This window comes from Aulonocara sp. 'chitande type north' Nkhata Bay, linkage group LG23 (assembly GCF_057382095.1).
Source record: "Aulonocara sp. 'chitande type north' Nkhata Bay isolate Kocher_YH1m ecotype deep benthic linkage group LG23, A_spYH_male_GT1.1, whole genome shotgun sequence".
Classification (NCBI taxonomy): Eukaryota; Metazoa; Chordata; class Actinopteri; order Cichliformes; family Cichlidae; genus Aulonocara; species Aulonocara sp. 'chitande type north' Nkhata Bay.
Window position 1 is genome coordinate 31,569,645 of NC_141365.1, and position 16,831 is coordinate 31,586,475.

The 16,831-nt window shown below is 41.4% G+C and overlaps 2 protein-coding genes across 2 annotated transcripts; both read left to right on the forward strand.

Annotated features, from left to right (window-relative positions):
- Positions 1 to 1,391: 1,391 nt before the first annotated feature.
- Positions 1,392 to 2,387, forward strand: LOC147302212 (trace amine-associated receptor 13c-like). The gene has a single exon (XM_086282889.1). The coding sequence runs from the start codon at positions 1,392 to 1,394 to the stop codon at positions 2,385 to 2,387; it is 996 nt and encodes a 331-aa protein (XP_086139015.1).
- A 2,327-nt stretch (positions 2,388 to 4,714) lies between these two features.
- LOC147302213 (trace amine-associated receptor 13c-like) lies at positions 4,715 to 5,707 on the forward strand. The gene has a single exon (XM_086283025.1). The coding sequence runs from the start codon at positions 4,730 to 4,732 to the stop codon at positions 5,705 to 5,707; it is 978 nt and encodes a 325-aa protein (XP_086139151.1). The 5' UTR covers positions 4,715 to 4,729.
- The last annotated feature ends 11,124 nt before the right edge of the window (positions 5,708 to 16,831 follow it).

Below are 16,831 nucleotides of genomic sequence, written 5' to 3' on the forward strand. Positions count from 1 at the left end.
AGGTAGGTAGAAACACGCACATTAGGCACTTGTGAAAGAGCCCTCACGGAATAAATGTTATTATAATTAATCACCCTAGCAAGCTTGGTAACTGTCAAACTTGCTGAATTTGCTGAACTTGTATTAATTCAAGATTATCTTTGTTTAATATAAAAAATCTTAAAATTTATATGATGACCTGAAACTTCCAAGTCTAACAAATATACATAACAACTAAGAATTCAAAAGAGGGAAAATCACAGATTTTATTTCCTAAATGCATAAATAGAAAACAAATATGGGGTTGATTGTATTACAATCCTATTATTGTGGGTCCCTGGTATTACTTGTCCTGCTGTATTATATAAATCTTGCTTTAGTCTGTTGTTAGGTAGGTAAAGTGATGACATCATACTACATATATATAGGTGTAGTATGACTGCATTTGTGTATATAGACACAAATGCAGAAAAGTGTTTTATAAGGTGTTATAAATGCATGAGTGGTACAAATGGATAATTTTGGTCAGTAGGTGGTTGCTTGGCAATATGTGATATAGATAAGAACCATCAGAGGCCTAAGATGTAACTGTGTGCCAGTTTTGGCTGCTGCGCTCTTGATTGTGTAGGAGGAGGTCTCAGACCGAAATTGTTTTCAGTCAGTGAATGATTGTTGGAATAATACAGGATCTAAGCGTGCAGTCTCACACTGTTCTTCAGTGAGTAGTAACTTCACATTACTAAAAACACCATCTGACATATAGCTGGGAGAATAGCCTGAGCCCACTCTGCCATCTTTACAGTAAATGAGAAGCTAGCCACTGGTCTGGTTAGATTAGGCTCCCCAAAATGTAATAAAATTCTGTTGAAGTCACCAATTAACACTCATTAGTTCAAACTGCTCAAAAAGATGTAGTAATAGTGGCTTCAGAAGCAATGGTGTCAATATTTGCTTTTGAGTCCTGGCTAACCAGGATAACAAGTGTACTTTGAAGTGCTTCTTATATCCTGTTCATAACTGTCTTTTCAGACAGTTAAGTGAAACACTAAAGGGCTTTAATGACCCATTAGTGTTTAAAGCTGCAACTTCTAAGACAGTGATGAAAGTCCCTGTTAAACTTTTAGAGCATTTTTGCCTGGAGTACTTATAATGGCTTGTTAACCTACAGCTCATAAACAATTTAACTTTTAAAGTGTTTGTAAAGTACAGTTTATTTGAAAGTGTACTGTAACTGTAACGACAACAGAGAAAACAGAGGGGATGAAGATGAGATTGAAGATGATGATGCTCAGTCAGGGGAGTTACATCACTCTTGTTGGGTCCCTGTAAAAATTACAGGGTGGTGTTAGAAGAGGATAAAGGGACAACCTGGTAAATAGTTCAACCTCTTCCCTTTGACTGCATGCACATGCATGCACCGCTCCTCTCCGATGGATAGCTCTGGAGGTCCTCCCCTCTGCTTCCCCAACCTCAACTCCTCCTGCAGGCGGCTGCTGCGACCCACCTCCCAGACCGTTGTTCTCTACACTCTGCTGGCCTCCATCTCCCTGCTCACTGTGGTGCTCAACCTGCTTGTCGTCATCTCCATCTCCCACTTCAGACAGCTTAACACCTCGACCAACACCCTGCTCCTTTCCCTGGCTGTGTCTGACCTGCTGGTGGGGTTGCTGGTGATGCCCATCGAGGGCCTGTACTACATCGAGACGTGCTGGCTGCTGGGGAGGCTGATGTGTGCTCTCAGTCCTTATTTGTCTTACTGCCTTATCTCTGTCTCTCTGGGCAGCATGGTGCTCATATCTGTAGATCGCTATATAGCCATCTGTGACCCTCTGCTCTATTCCTCAAAGATCACAGTGAACAGAGTGAAGCTTTCAGTCTGTGTCTGCTGGGCCTGCTCTCTTCTCTACAATGGCTGCATTCTCATGGAGCACATAGGGTGGCCAGACAGGTTCAGCTCCTGTCACGGGGAGTGTGTGGTGTTCATCAGCCGCGCTTTGGGTACAATAGATCTCTTTTTCTCATTTCTCGGCCCATGTGCCTTAATGTTTGTTCTGTACATGAGGGTCTTTGTGGTTGCTGTTTCTCAGGTACGTATCATTCGGTCGCAGGCAGCTGTGAGAGCAGCTCCAGCTGCTAAAAAATCAGAGCTGAAGGCAGCCAGGACACTCGGGATTTTGATAGCTGTGTTTCTAATGTGCTTCTGCCCTTATTATTATCCTTCCTTTGCAGGTGACGACACCTCTATGAGCTTACCTTATTACGCTCTATTCTCGTGGATAATGCTGACAAATTCTTGTGTGAACCCTGTGATTTATGCTCTGTTCTACCCCTGGTTTAGAAGAGCTATCAGACTCATTGTCACCCTCAGAATACTGCAGCCTCACTCCAGAGATGTCAAGATCCTGTAGGCAGCAGTAAAACAAACCAGTCATTAGTCTTTTCTTAAAAGAATAATCAAAAACAACTATGCCACTGCTCCACAGAGATCCTTCACAGTGGCCTCACGATCAAACAATGTTCACCACACTTGCGTCTATTGGGGAAATAATACACATGCAAATACTAAGCTACAAATCATTCAAATGACTATAAGCTATATAATCTAAAGTCCATCTTGATGAATTCTGTCACTACCAGAATACTCACATTTTTAAAAACTGCATAGTTTACTGCAAAATATAACCACAAGTTGTACAAAAATATCACATACGTGAAGCCACATGCTGTGAATGCAATAATAGTAAATGCTAGATTACTGTGATGCAATATAATAAATGCATGCATGATTTTAAACAGGCTGATCAGCGGGCCTTTTCAGATAAACTATGTGTGTTTTACCCTCTGCAGTGGCAAATGCTGATTAATTATTCTCACTGTCATTCAGCATTTCACTGGAGCTTTTATGTACTTGTCCTTCCAGCTGTGTTTTTAAACAATAACTGATCTGCAGTGGTCTTTGTCTCTGCCACGTTTCATTTAAATAAACGTGAAAACAAACTGTGAAATACACCGTCCCCTCAAGAAATGGAGGGAAAAAGCGACACCAAAGTTCGTTCGTAGAACATCACACATCCAGATTGCTACCTGCAGACTTGCAACAAAGAAAGCCACTTCCTGGTGTCTGCATGAAGCAGGTCTGTGAAACTCAGCAGCTCGACAGTGGCTCAAAAATACAGACAAATCTAAACTGAAGTAATAGAGAATTCCCATCTGTGTGCCTAACTAATACGAGGCACTCTATCCCCCGTGAAAGAGAAGATAAGAATTTAATACACCAATGTTTGGTGTATGAGTCAGGGGAGAGAAAAAATTCAAATGTTGGATTTAATGGATAAATCAAGGCAAATACCATTTCAGCAAATATCAGTCCAGACCTGTGACTGAGTCATTTTTATCTGTAGGCATAAAAATGCTGAAGTGCTGCTTATTTCTACAAGAGCAAAGAAAAAATGATTTCTCTACATGACAGATAACACAGATACCTAAATAATAAACAAACACCCCCAATTTGTGTTTCACTGATCCACAGTATGTGGTGTTGCATATGAATGCAATTCACGGTGTTCATATTATTCTGTTCCTATAGCTAGTGCATCATCAACTGAGATGAATGCTCCCAAATAACCTGCTGGACTCCTTTTACTTTGTGCGCACTGCAGCTGAAATGAATTAAAGTAAAATCTAAGTTCAAAATTCCTGCTGTAAAACAGAATAAGTCAATACATTACAGCCTCCTGGAACATGGAAAACTTTGCACCAAAGTCCAGAAAAGGAAAATCTGCTACATCTCCCAGGAGATGAAATGGTCCTATACTCTGTTAACACCCTGGTGAAGAAAGCCCATCAACACCTCTACTGCATCAGTGACTTTAAACTTCTGCTTGTGTTGGAGGGGACTTTGGAATTTCTACATTTGCTCTATAGAGAGGACTCTTAGAGGGAGTACCAAACTGCACCCGATCAGACCTCTTGGCTCCTAGGGGGGTGGTCCACTCAGTCGAGAGGACCATCAAGTCCAACCTTCCTGATCTGCAGCACATTCAGTGCCATAAAAGGTTTTTACCCGCTTCCTGAGTTCTTATTTTTTGCATATTTGTCTCACTTACATGTTTCAGATCATCAAAGATCTATATCAAGTCCATTAGAGCAGATATGTCCATCTCTAGCATTGAGCACAGCATTCTCCCCTGCAACATCCTAATTGAAACATATTGATTGCTAGGGGAAGCCAATCAGAAGAAGACCAGTCGCTTTAAGGACAGGTTGACCCTAAAGAGAGAGTTGTCTTGGGCTGAAGGGCAGCACCAAGGCCCAGCATCATACAAATTAGGTCTTTTTTAAATTGTGAACTACTCTAGAATCATCCGGCAAAGCTACTCTGGAATTAACATCACAGCTCCAATTACAGTTTTGGAACATTCTGGTGTTTTTCATTGTTATATCAGTATCAACCCAGTCGAATTCCAAGGTGCGAAAGGTTTCGGAAGGACCACTTATAGATTAATATTAATATACAAAGTAAGTGGTTAATAGCACATTTCTGAAACTTTTCTCAAAGCTCAACTAAATTAAATCCCAGCTGAATATATATAGGAGTTGAGGTTGAGGAAGAAGGAGAGGTGATGAAAACAAAGACAAGAAGTCTCATCATTCATGTTTAAAAAAAGAAAAAGAAAAAAATGACGGTGTGTGTTTGAAGAAGATAAATGAAGACTCTCGAGCACAGTTGCAGGTCTTCCCTTTCTCCCCGATGGACGGCACTGGAGGTCCTCCCCTCTGCTTCCCTAACCTCAACTCCTCCTGCAGGCGGCTGCTGCGACCCACCTCCCAGGCCGCTCTTCTCTACACTCTGCTGGCTTCAGTCTCACTGCTTACTGTGGTGCTCAACCTGCTTGTGGTCGTCTCCATCTCCCACTTCAAGCAGCTCCACACCCCGACCAACGCCCTGCTCCTGTCCCTGGCCATGTCCGACCTGCTGGTGGGGTTGCTGGTGATGCCCATCGAGGGCCTGCGCTACATCGAGACGTGCTGGCTGCTGGGGAGGCTGATGTGTGCTCTCAGTCCTTATTTGTCTTACTGCCTTATCTCTGTCTCTCTGGGCAGCATGGTGCTCATATCTGTAGATCGCTATATAGCCATCTGTGACCCTCTGCTCTATTCCTCAAAGATCACAGTGAACAGAGTGAAGCTTTCAGTCTGTGTCTGCTGGGCCTGCTCTCTTCTCTACAATGGCTGCATTCTCATGGAGCACATAGGGTGGCCAGACAGGTTCAGCTCCTGTCACGGGGAGTGTGTTGTGTTCATCAGCCAAACTTCAGGAACAGTAGATTTCTTTTTGTCATTTCTTGGCCCCTGTGGCGTAATGTTTGTTCTGTACATGAGGGTGTTTGTGGTTGCTGTTTCTCAGGTGCGTGCCATTCGGTCGCAGGCAGCTGTGAGAGCAGCTCCAGCTGCTAAAAAATCAGAGCTGAAGGCAGCCAGGACACTCGGGATTTTGATAGCTGTGTTTGTAATGTGCTTCTGCCCTTATTATTATCCTTCCCTTGCAGGTGTGGACACCTTTCTGAGCTTGCCTTCGTACGCCATGGTGTGTTGGATCATGCTAATAAATGCTTGTGTGAACCCTGTGATTTATGTTCTGTTTTACCCCTGGTTTAGAAGAGCTATCAGATTCATTGTCAGCCTCAGAATACTGCAGCCTCACTCCAGAGACGTCAAAATCATGTAGGCAGCGCAATACAACTTTCACCTAAATTTTCACCTTTAAATGTGGGTGTTCATCTGCCCAGCATCACTTTGTGTTTAGTACATAATGAGCAGAAGCGCAGACCCGCGCAGATAGTGACTCTGCATGCAGATCTCTTGTGCACCTGAAAATTGCAGGAATTAAATGCATGCTTTGCACTATATGACCTTTAATGTAACTCATCATAAATATGTGCTAAGTTGCAATAAAAGAGGTTAGTCAGCTTCTCTTAATGGCTTTTTTTGTCTGCATAATCCCTGTGACGGTATTAAAGTCTGCTTATGTTGTTGTCATTTATTGTCACACAGACTAACTGTAAAGGGCTCTTTCAGACTTTACTTTGCTGAATCAAAAACATTGTCATTGTATGAGAAATACCTGCAGCCGTCTTACTCTTTCAATCTGAAAATCTTCTCAACATGTTCAATATTATGTCTAACAAACCACATTTACAATCCTTGAAATAAAAACAGAAATACCCAAACTCGTATCACCCTGTGCTTTCTCAAGGATCCATACAACCTGCACACAGCAACAAACTAACTCATACCACAATACTTCCAGCACATGTCTGAGTGCTAACTATCAACATAAGTGAGTATTTAGAGGTTAAAGGTGGACGGCAGCATAGTAAACACATGGAACAGATTTTCTTATCAATGTGATGATTTGGCTTTTTAGTAGAGTTTCGTTGCACTTCTTATTTAGACAATAATATTAATAATAATAATAATAATAATAACAATAACAATGAACCTGTTAGGATCAATGTTCATATAGGGGGTTGGGAATCGCATCTGTAACCGGAAGGTCGCCGGTTCGATCCCTGGGCTCTCTGTCCTGGTCGTTGTGTCCTTGGGCAAGACACTTTACCCTACTTGCCTACTGGTGTTGGCCAGAGGGGCCGATGGCGCGATATGGCAGCCTCGCTTCTGTCAGTCTGCCCCAGGGCAGCTGTGGCTACAACTGTAGTTTGCCTCCACCAGTGTGTGAATGTGAGAGTGAATGAATAGTGGTATTGTAAAACGCTTTGGGTGCCTTGAAAAGCGCTATATAAATCCAATCCATTATTATTATATGTGAAATCTATTCTGCTGAAAAGGTTTCTGACTTCATTGTTGAAGCTTCTTGAACTCCAGGTCTGTGAGCATGTCATCTAACTATAATAGTAAACTCATATATTGCCTGTTTTAGACCCTATGGGACAGGAAACAGCAGGCTTTCTACACCCATCATGCACCAGCAGCATGTTCCCTCCTCAGTGCTGCATGACGTTTGACGATTAAAGCTATTCACAACAAATCAGTGCAAACAACCTGTAGAGGGCAGCAGTGGTCCTGTCTGCGGTTTATTCTGTTATATATTTTACCAGAAGAAGGAAAAAAAACTAGAAAAAAGAAAAAGGGCATGACCCCTGACTACTGATTCTTGGGCTTTCATGTTCTCCTATAATATTAACATTTATCTGATTGTATTTAAAAACAATAGTAATAATAATAATAATAATGTTGAAGACATGGTGTCTGTTTGGTGTTGCTGATTTAAAGGTAAAAATATCTAATGAGCATCATGTCAGTGCTAGCTAAAAGATAGTCTAAGCAGCTTGTCAGTTGGTAGATTGATAACCTCATTCAGTAAAATGTATGTGAAAGAACCTGCTATTTCTTTTGGTTTCGTTTGTATTCATATGAATAAAGTTTCAAAGTTAGTGTCTCCTGTGTCAAAGAGGTGAGCAGGATCAGTAACCAACGCTGCAAAGGTGTGACAGCCCCCACCCATATTTAGAATGGGCAGAGGCGTTAAGCATCACCTTTTTAATCACTTAATCACTAGTGTGTACATATATTTATATATACTTATATTTAGTCAGTTAACTGGAAATCTATTTTTTTCTTTTACTACATCTTATTAATATTTTGCTCTTTTCTATTTTTCTATTTATTTTTTATTTTTATTTATTTTTTCTTCTACTGTACCATTCTGCTGAGTGACTGTCTTCTGCTCGTCAAATACATTTCATTGCGATGTTGACCCTGTGCTAACTTGCATATGACAAATAAAACTGAAAACTGAAACTGAACTGATCACTGTTCTTTGCCTCATTAGGGCTATAGTACAAACAGATACATGACTGGAAATGTAAATACTGATAGATACAGTGCTGTGAAAACTGATTTATCCCCTTCCTGCTTTCTACTTAGTTGGGGGATTTTTTTTCTTGTAAAATGATGAATTAAATGTGATTAACCACTTTTTTTTTGGGAAAGCTGAGTTCAAATTCTTTAGTGACACCCAAGCCTGATTGGTACCAGACCAGCTGAATCAAGAAATCACTCAAATAAAGCCTGTCTGACAAAGTGAGGTAGGCTAAAACAACACATCATGCCACAATCTAAAGAAACAGATGAGAGACAAAGTCATTGATATCTTTCAGTCCACAGAAATGAGTTTGTGACTTCAGTGAACCACAGTGAGAGTCATTATCGTGAAAACTTGAAACAGCGGTAAAGCTTCCAAGAGGCTCGCTGAGCAAAATTACTCCCAGAGCGCATCAATGACTCATCCAGGAGGTCAGAACAAAACCTAGAACAACATCTAAAGAACTGCAGGTCTCATTCTCCATAGACGAAAATGAAATTCATCACACTAACACACAAACATGGTGGTGGTGTGAGGGTCTGTGGCTGATTTGCTGCTTCAGGATGACTTGCTGTAATTGATGCAACCATGAATTCTGCTCTCTGCCCCAAAATCCTGACCATCAGTTCATGCCCTGAAACTCACTTCAGCAGGTTATGCAGCAGGACGATGAAGTAAGTCCACCTCTGAATGGTTTAAAAAAACAAAATGAAGGGTTTGGAGTGACCTGCTGTGGCTGAAAAACCCTCCAGTGTGTCTGAATTACAACAATTCTGCAAAGAGTTTGTGACAAACTCCTCGATTGTCACAAATGTTTGATTGCAGTTCTTGCTGCCAGGGTTGGCCCAACCAATTATCAGCTTTAGGGGCAATTAATTTTCACACAAGTACGTTTTTCCCCCTCACTAAATTATAATTTGAAAACTGCATTTTTTTATTTACTTGGATTATCTTTGTGTAATTAGTATCCGATCTGTTTCAGAAAGATGCAAAAACTTTCTCACAGCGCTGTACCTGAACTGAGCGTTGCTGTATCTCCTCCCGCTCTGCAGAATTCCCAGTGAACTGTGCCCAGGTTGGCTCCAGCCCAGCAGCAATGATCCTCTCCATGAACACCGTGGTGCTGTTTGCGCCACAGCAGCTGGCTTGGGTGATTGAAAGGGATGGGCCGCTTTCACCAGATTTTATAGCCAGTAATTCCTTTTATCCACCAAGCTCAGATCTTCCCGCCAGTTGCTTCGTCATCCACATCAAATTAACCACATCTGTGTTACCTCTGTTCCCACAGGGACTGAACTTCCTCATTCCCAAACTGGAATGAGTTCAAAAAATATAAAGCCTTAAAGAGATTGTACTTGTATGACAAACCCTGACCTTCTGCTCAGTGAACTGGTATTTACTGTACTGGCACCGGAAATAAACGCAGTGCTGTATTTAAAGGATGTTGGATCCATTTAAGGAACATAAACAATAAGCTGCACATTGCCCTTGCTTTAATATGGATTTACAGTAATCACTAACTCCATTAAGATTGAGTGCAGGTTGCCTACTGTTAGGAAGGTTGGTGGTTCAATCCCCAGCTTGTTGAAGTATCCATGGACAAAAGGCTAAACCCTGAGTTGCCCTATTAGAGTGTGAATGTTAGATTTAAAGTGGTATTAAGAGAGTGCTCAAACAGAGTAAAAAAGATTATATAAGTACTGATTTATTTATAATTTCCTGTAATTATACTGTTTCCAGCCCTAAATTCAGTGCAGTCTTGTGGTTTAGCCAGCAGGGGGCACCAGCTTCTTGTCTTGCTCATGAACTATCTCCTCATGAATGCTGATCCTTCACGTCTTTCCAGTCCAGTTATGGTGTAAAATTCCAGAAAATATCAGAAAAAGCATATACCAGACACCAAGAAGAAAGTATTCAGGGTGTCTGGTGTGTAAAATAACACGATGATGGGGAGGCGTGATCTGCCGCCTTACTGCTTTTTAAGGAAAGGGAATCTTCATCCACAGCATTAACCAGGCATCAGATGATTGAGTAGGAGAATTCGATGCACATGTTATGAAATCAAAGACATAGGAGTTTGTGTCAGAGAGTCTATGCGAATGCAAGTTAGATGCGCACATATAACCCGGGAGGTCTAATGACACAATCAAAGGCAAATCCTAGAGGTTATGAAAACTGCAGCAGCCAGCTTCAGGGATGATTTCAGGATTATCTGACTATGTGCGCTCTACTTCCTGTGTAGGTGGAGAGACTACAGGTAGTACAGGAAGAGAACCAATGTGCTGGACACAGGAAGCAACCATAAACATCACAGAGGGTCCCAAGCAAGTTAAATTTTTGAGTTTTTTTTAATGATTTAAATAAACAGTTTAACTAGGAGTTTTCCGTAATGTAATTGAAGGTCTTGTTAACTTAAGCTGTCATTACACTGAATCCACCAAGCATCTAATTACACGCCCGCAGACTGCGTTACAACACCGCATGACAATCTCACGACTCATAGACATAAGATAAGTCAAACAAGGGCGCTGACATCAAACCGAGAGGGACGTTGGGAAAGGACATTTAAATCCTCAAAAACTCAGGCTGCGTCAGCCAAAGCACAAGTCAAATCCAAGGCCATCCGTCTGCTGTCAGAGGCTTTGGCTGAGCAGGTTTAAAGCAGAATTTAATGCTTCGTTTACTACCTCAGGATTATAAATAATCATAAATCACAGGTGCTTGGTGTACCTGTGTAAATTTTTCCAGGTACTCTCTGTAACTTGCTGTTGACAGATAGAAATGGAAACGTGTTGCTGGGCCAAACAGTTCAACACCGTCGTCCTGCCTACCAACACTGCTGATGTCAGTGGGATGGTTGGGAAGGTATCCTGCTTTCTGCCCGCTAAATAAAATCTAGGATTTTTTAAAATTTTCTAAGGCAATTATTTGGGTGAATGCTCTCAGGACAGCACCATCCTTAAATCGCACAGTGAATTTTGACTTTATCAAATTATTTTCCACTGTTGTGCATTAATGTCAGACACCTTTTCATTGCTGGACACAGGGAAGAACACTCTGTTTGGTTTAGGTGAGGGGAGCTACTGGAATAGAGCATGCAAAAGGCAGGAGTAGGATACATGATGCCTGCTCACACGTTCACACAATCCATCATCACAGAGTTTGCACTGAGGAGCTGGAAGGTCACAGACCTTCCAGAATTTCCAGTCGTCCAATTTGACTGGGTCTCGCATACACCTCTGTCTGCTGAGTCTTAAAAAGTTCAGGGTTGCAGTGAGTGTATAAATAAGACTCTTGTTACATTCTGATCCAGCCAGACCAACTCCACCCCCCTATTTTCATTCTTTAAACTGTACTAAGTTAACTTTGTCCTCTTTGCAGCTTTGTAAGGAAAGAAAATCTAACTTACATGCAAAAAAACCCAAAAAAACTCAGCGTATCACCTCAAAGTCTTGAACTATTCATGGCAACATGAAACAAATAACATTTCTATATTATATTTTCTATATTCTAATCCTGGTGGCGCGATTCATGCTATAATACCAGGCATCTGTGGGTGAAACTGCCTACGAACAAATAGACGGTTGGAACACAGCTTCGCTTTTTTCTTTGGTTTGTTTGACCAGCACGATACAGTCTTAGGGGTTCTGACAAAGATTAAAAAATGACTCAGAAGACTGATTATGGAGCTCAACGTGAAATCTCAGTATAGACTGTATTTTAAAGATGCAGCCAACGTAACATAGCCAAATGGTTTGTGTACGCAACATTCTGAAGCCTTAAAGGCCTTTATGCACAGAGCACGCTCCAAAAAACCCATGAAATTCTGAAGCGCTCAAATTTGTCGTGTAACCTACATACACGCTTAAAGAGTTTGGATTTTGCATAGCATTCATCTTAAAAAGGAAGAAAGAGAGATTCTGGGTTCATCATTTCATGGTTTAAAGCTGTATCACGGATGCTTTCGTACATATTCGTACATATTTTGAGACGTCAGTGGAGCAGTTTGAGCTCTTGTTGGCAGAGTTGGGACCAAATCTGAGGCGGCAAAGAAATAATTTCAGAGAGCCGACTGACCATAAGCAACATTTAGCTGTGTGTCTGAGGTGAAATAGGATTCTTTTACCAGTTTACTAAAATGTCAATGAATATCCAGTACCGCTTGATCCAAACAATAAATGCAGCAAATTTGTCCAGCAAATTATGCGTTTGGTGTGAACAAATGCATGTAGAAAAGGTGAGTACAGTGTTTGAACGCCTTTAATGTTAGTGTTTTGTAGACCCCCCTCCCAAATGAAAATTTTAAAGTAAACAGAAGCAGGGACAAACACCCTTCATCTATAAAGGGTTTGTCCAACAGAGGGCACTCTCCAATTTGCATATTGGTAACACAACCAATGTGGAAGTTAAGGTAAACCAGCACACAACCAGCTGATGGTGTAAATGAGTAAAAAGTAGCGAGGCGTAGCACGTTTTAGAGAAATCTGCATCTCTTTCACATGTCTGAAGGGGGAAAAATTGACCATCTATTGGAAAACTGTACTTTTAAAATCAATAAATATATCATTGATCCATTCGCTTCCGCTTTTCAGGGTCGCAGGGGGTGCTGGAGCCTATCCCAGATGTCATAGGGCGAGAGGCGGGGTACACCCTGGACAGTTTGCCAGTGTGTCGCAGGGCTAACACACAGGGACAGACCATTCGCACTCAATTCACACCTATAGGGAAATTAGGTTTTTCAATTAATCTATCCCCACAAAGTGCATGTCTTTTGATGTTGGGAGGAAGCCAGAGTACCCGGGGAGAACCAACACAAACACGAAAAGAACATGCAAACCTAGCCTGATGGTGGAATTGAACTCACCTTCTTGCTGTGATCCAACAGTGCTAACTGCCGTGTTGCCAATAATAAATAAATAAATAATAATAATTTATTGCTTTATTGGGGAAAGAAAACCACATATCGGCAACGTTCCCTCTAAGCTGCGCACTGCTGGCACGGTCTCTGCGCACAGAAAATCTGCATTGCGCACACAAAAAAAATCTAACCTGAATTGAAATTAAAATAAATACATTAACAATTCTATTTTGTAGTGTTAGTCAGTAAGTGACTGGCTGCTCCAGTATGGGATTAGAATGATGCCACCTCATCCCATAGTCCAGCCAATGATGCGATTCACATTCGTATATACGCAGCTAATCAGCATTGTTGACAGGCAATGACAGCGTCCTTATGTGCCGACACCAATGTTTTCGCTAGCAAAGTGGCGTGGTTGATGTGGAGTGAAGCCACCTCCAATGGTGTACAACCATTGGAGATGTGAGCAGGACAGACGGAACAATTGACAGAAAAAGTGTGGCCTTTATACCAGTTTTTAAATTGTGTTGATGGGCCACGTAAAACCAGAGTTATGATAAAAGTGTGTGTTCGCTCAGACACATGAAAAATTACAGTGGGGCAAAAAAGTATTTAGTCAGCCACTGATTGTGCAAGTTCCCCCACCTAAAATGATGAGAGAGGTCAGTAATTTGCACCAGAGGTACACTTCAACTGTGAGAGACAGAATGTGAAAAAAAAAATCCATGAATCCACATGGTAGGATTTGTAAAGAATTTATTGGTAAATCAGGGTGGAAAATAAGTATTTGGCCAATAACAAAAATACAACTCAATACTTTGTAACATAACCTTTGTTGGTAATAACAGAGGTCAAACGTTTACTATAGGTCTTTACCAGGTTTGCACACACAGTAGCTGGTATTTTGGCCCATTCCTCCATGCAGATCTTCTCGAGAGCAGTGATGTTTTGGGGCTATCGCCGAGCAACACGGACTTTCAACTCCCGCCACAGATTTTCTATGGGGTTGAGGTCTGGAGACTGGCTAGGCCACTCCAGGACTTTCAAATGCTTCTTACGGAGCCACTCCTTTGTTGCCCGGGCGGTGTGTTTTGGATCATTGTCATGTTGGAAGACCCAGCCTCGTTTCATCTTCAAAGTTCTCACTGATGGAAGGAGGTTTTGGCTCAAAATCTCACGATACATGGCCCCATTCATTCTGTCCTTAACACGGATCAGTCGTCCTGTCCCCTTGGCAGAAAAAAAGTCCCATAGCATGATGTTTCCACCCCCATGCTTCACAGTAGGTATGGTGTTCTTGGGATGCAACTCAGTATTCTTCTTCCTCCAAACACGACGAGTTGAGTTTATACCAAAAAGTTCTACTTTGGTTTCATCTGACCACATGACATTCTCCCAATCCTCTGCTGTATCATCCATGTGCTCTCTGGCAAACTTCAGACGGGCCTGGACATGCACTGGCTTCAGCAGCGGAACACGTCTGGCACTGCGGGATTTGATTCCCTGCCGTTGTAGTGTGTTACTGATGGCGACCTTTGTTACTTTGGTCCCAGCTCTCTGCAGGTTATTCACCAGGTCCCCCCGTGTGGTTCTGGGATCTTTGCTCACCGTTCTCATGATCATTTTGACCCCACGGGATGAGATCTTGCGTGGAGCCCCAGATCGAGGGAGATTATCAGTGGTCTTGTATGTCTTCCATTTTCTGATGATTGCTCCCACAGTTGATTTTTTCACACCAAGCTGCTTGCCTATTGTAGATTTACTCTTCCCAGTCTGGTGCAGGTCTACAATACTTTTCCTGGTGTCCTTCGAAAGCTCTTTGGTCTTGGCCATGGCGGAGTTTGGAGTCTGACTGTTTGAGGCTGTGGACAGGTGTCTTTTATACAGATGATGAGTTCAAACAGGTGCCATTCATACAGGTAACGAGTGGGGGACAGAAAAGCTTCTTACAGAAGACGTTACAGGTCTGTGAGAGCCAGAGATTTTCCTTGTTTGAGGTGACCAAATACTTATTTTCCACCCTAATTTACGAATAAATTCTTTACAAATCCTACCATGTGAATTCATGGATTTTTTTTTCACATTCTGTCTCTCACAGTTGAAGTGTACCTCTTGTGCAAATTATTGACCTCTGTCATCATTTTAAGTGGGGGAACTTGCACAATCGGTGGCTGACTAAATACTTTTTTGCCCCACTGTAGAAGGAACATTGCATATCGGCAGCACTTTCCATCCTGCACTTCTGCACTCATGCTATGACCATTTACAGCACAATGTCCAAGTTAGTGCTTAGAGATTAATGAACAAAGACCAAGACAGAGGAAGCAGTTGAAGGGCCTCAAGTCTCATCAACATCAGCTCAGTAGCAGAGGACAGCAGTACTGCTCTGAACTGCAGCAGACACTGAAAACAGAGGAAGTGGTTTTTCCACAATTTGGGAGTACAATGGCACCGCTGTGTAGGCTCTCTCACTGCCTAATGCAAAGGGCGCCCTTTTTAATGCTGAGCACAGGATGTCGAGAGAGACCATCAGCACTTCACAAGGACAGCTGGGGGGGAAAAGAGAGACTGCTGTCTGACTTCTGATTACTTTTGTAGGATAGGTGCTGTACCTGAACTCGTTCCTTCTGTAATCTGGGATTTTGTTCTGACAGAATAAAGACACCATTGCTTCAGTAATGGCAAGTGTGGCTGTGAAATTGTTCAGGCTCTAGCAAGCAGTGATTCTGCCACTGTGTCTCTAAATCAGCCACATTTCTCTGTTTGTTCAGTTATTTATGATTTAAAAATGTTTTGTTACCATTTCAAAAGTGGTTATAGTAAGAAGTTCTTAAAAGTACTACATAACTCAGAGAGGAGAGTTCACTTTGGGGCTTACACTCGATAAGAAATAGGTTTTTAATTCAACTCATGTGATGAGCTGAATATTTTAACCCAAACCTTTATACTATTTGGTTTGCCTGCTGTTTGAAAGCTGGACTAATTCACAATTTTACCTCTCAGTGATTCCTGAGATTAGGGACAAAACAGGTTTTAATTTTCTAAATTATATTTTTTAATTTTTCAAAAACATATTTACATATAATTGTTACACAAAGTTTTGGCTGTCTCACCATGTTTTGGTACAATCTCCCAGGTGTAACATTTTTTAATAATTTATGTTTTTGCTGGAGAAGTGCAAGGTTTTTGTCAACACCGTCAGACACAAAGAAATGCAGAAATATATATTTTAAATTAAGTTGTTTCAGCTATTTTGACTATTAGCAGCTTCTCTATTCTATTGTTTATGCACATATGTTTTCAAAGTAATTATACCACATTTAAAAGTAAATGACAGAGTAGTTTGGGCCCGGTAGCAGGATTCATACATCATCACTTAAAGAACAGCTCTCGGGGCACAGCTAGCTCAGTAGATGCCACATGATCGAAAGGTTGGGCGTTCAAATCCAACGAACGGAGGCTATCCTGGATTGGTAGCTGCCCACTGCATCACTGAGTGAATGGGTTAAATGCAGAGTACTAAGCATTTTCCTACAGGATTAATAATGTATACATAAACAATTAGATTCAAGATAAGGCAAATTTGATAATATTTGACACATCTGTGAAGCAGAAATATCAGTAAAATACACAGGAAGTAATATGACTGAAATATTAGTAAAAACAGCATTAGAAAAAGGGTCAACACCATCAGACAAAAATTCTGATGGTGTTGACATCTGATGGTGTTGACAAAATACCCTACTTCTCTTATAACACATGTTTTTCTGACAGAAGCCATCTTGTTTTTCATCATTTGCTTATGGCCTCAATAATCTACCTCAATGAGGCTGTTTTTACAAGAAAAAATAATTAAACCTTGGATTACATCGACTTTGGTGTTGACGCACTATGGTTGTGACACAGAGTTTTATCAGAAAGGTGTGCAATAAATGAAATAAAAACAAACAAATTATCACAGCAGTGACCTCATGGCATGTGTATCAAACAGGAAGTGGTAAAGGGGTCCTCAGAGTGTAAGCTACCCACAATAATTCCTGATTTATTTGTACATTTAAAAAAATCTGACGGTGTTGACACAAACTCTGGACACGATTTTAATCACTTAA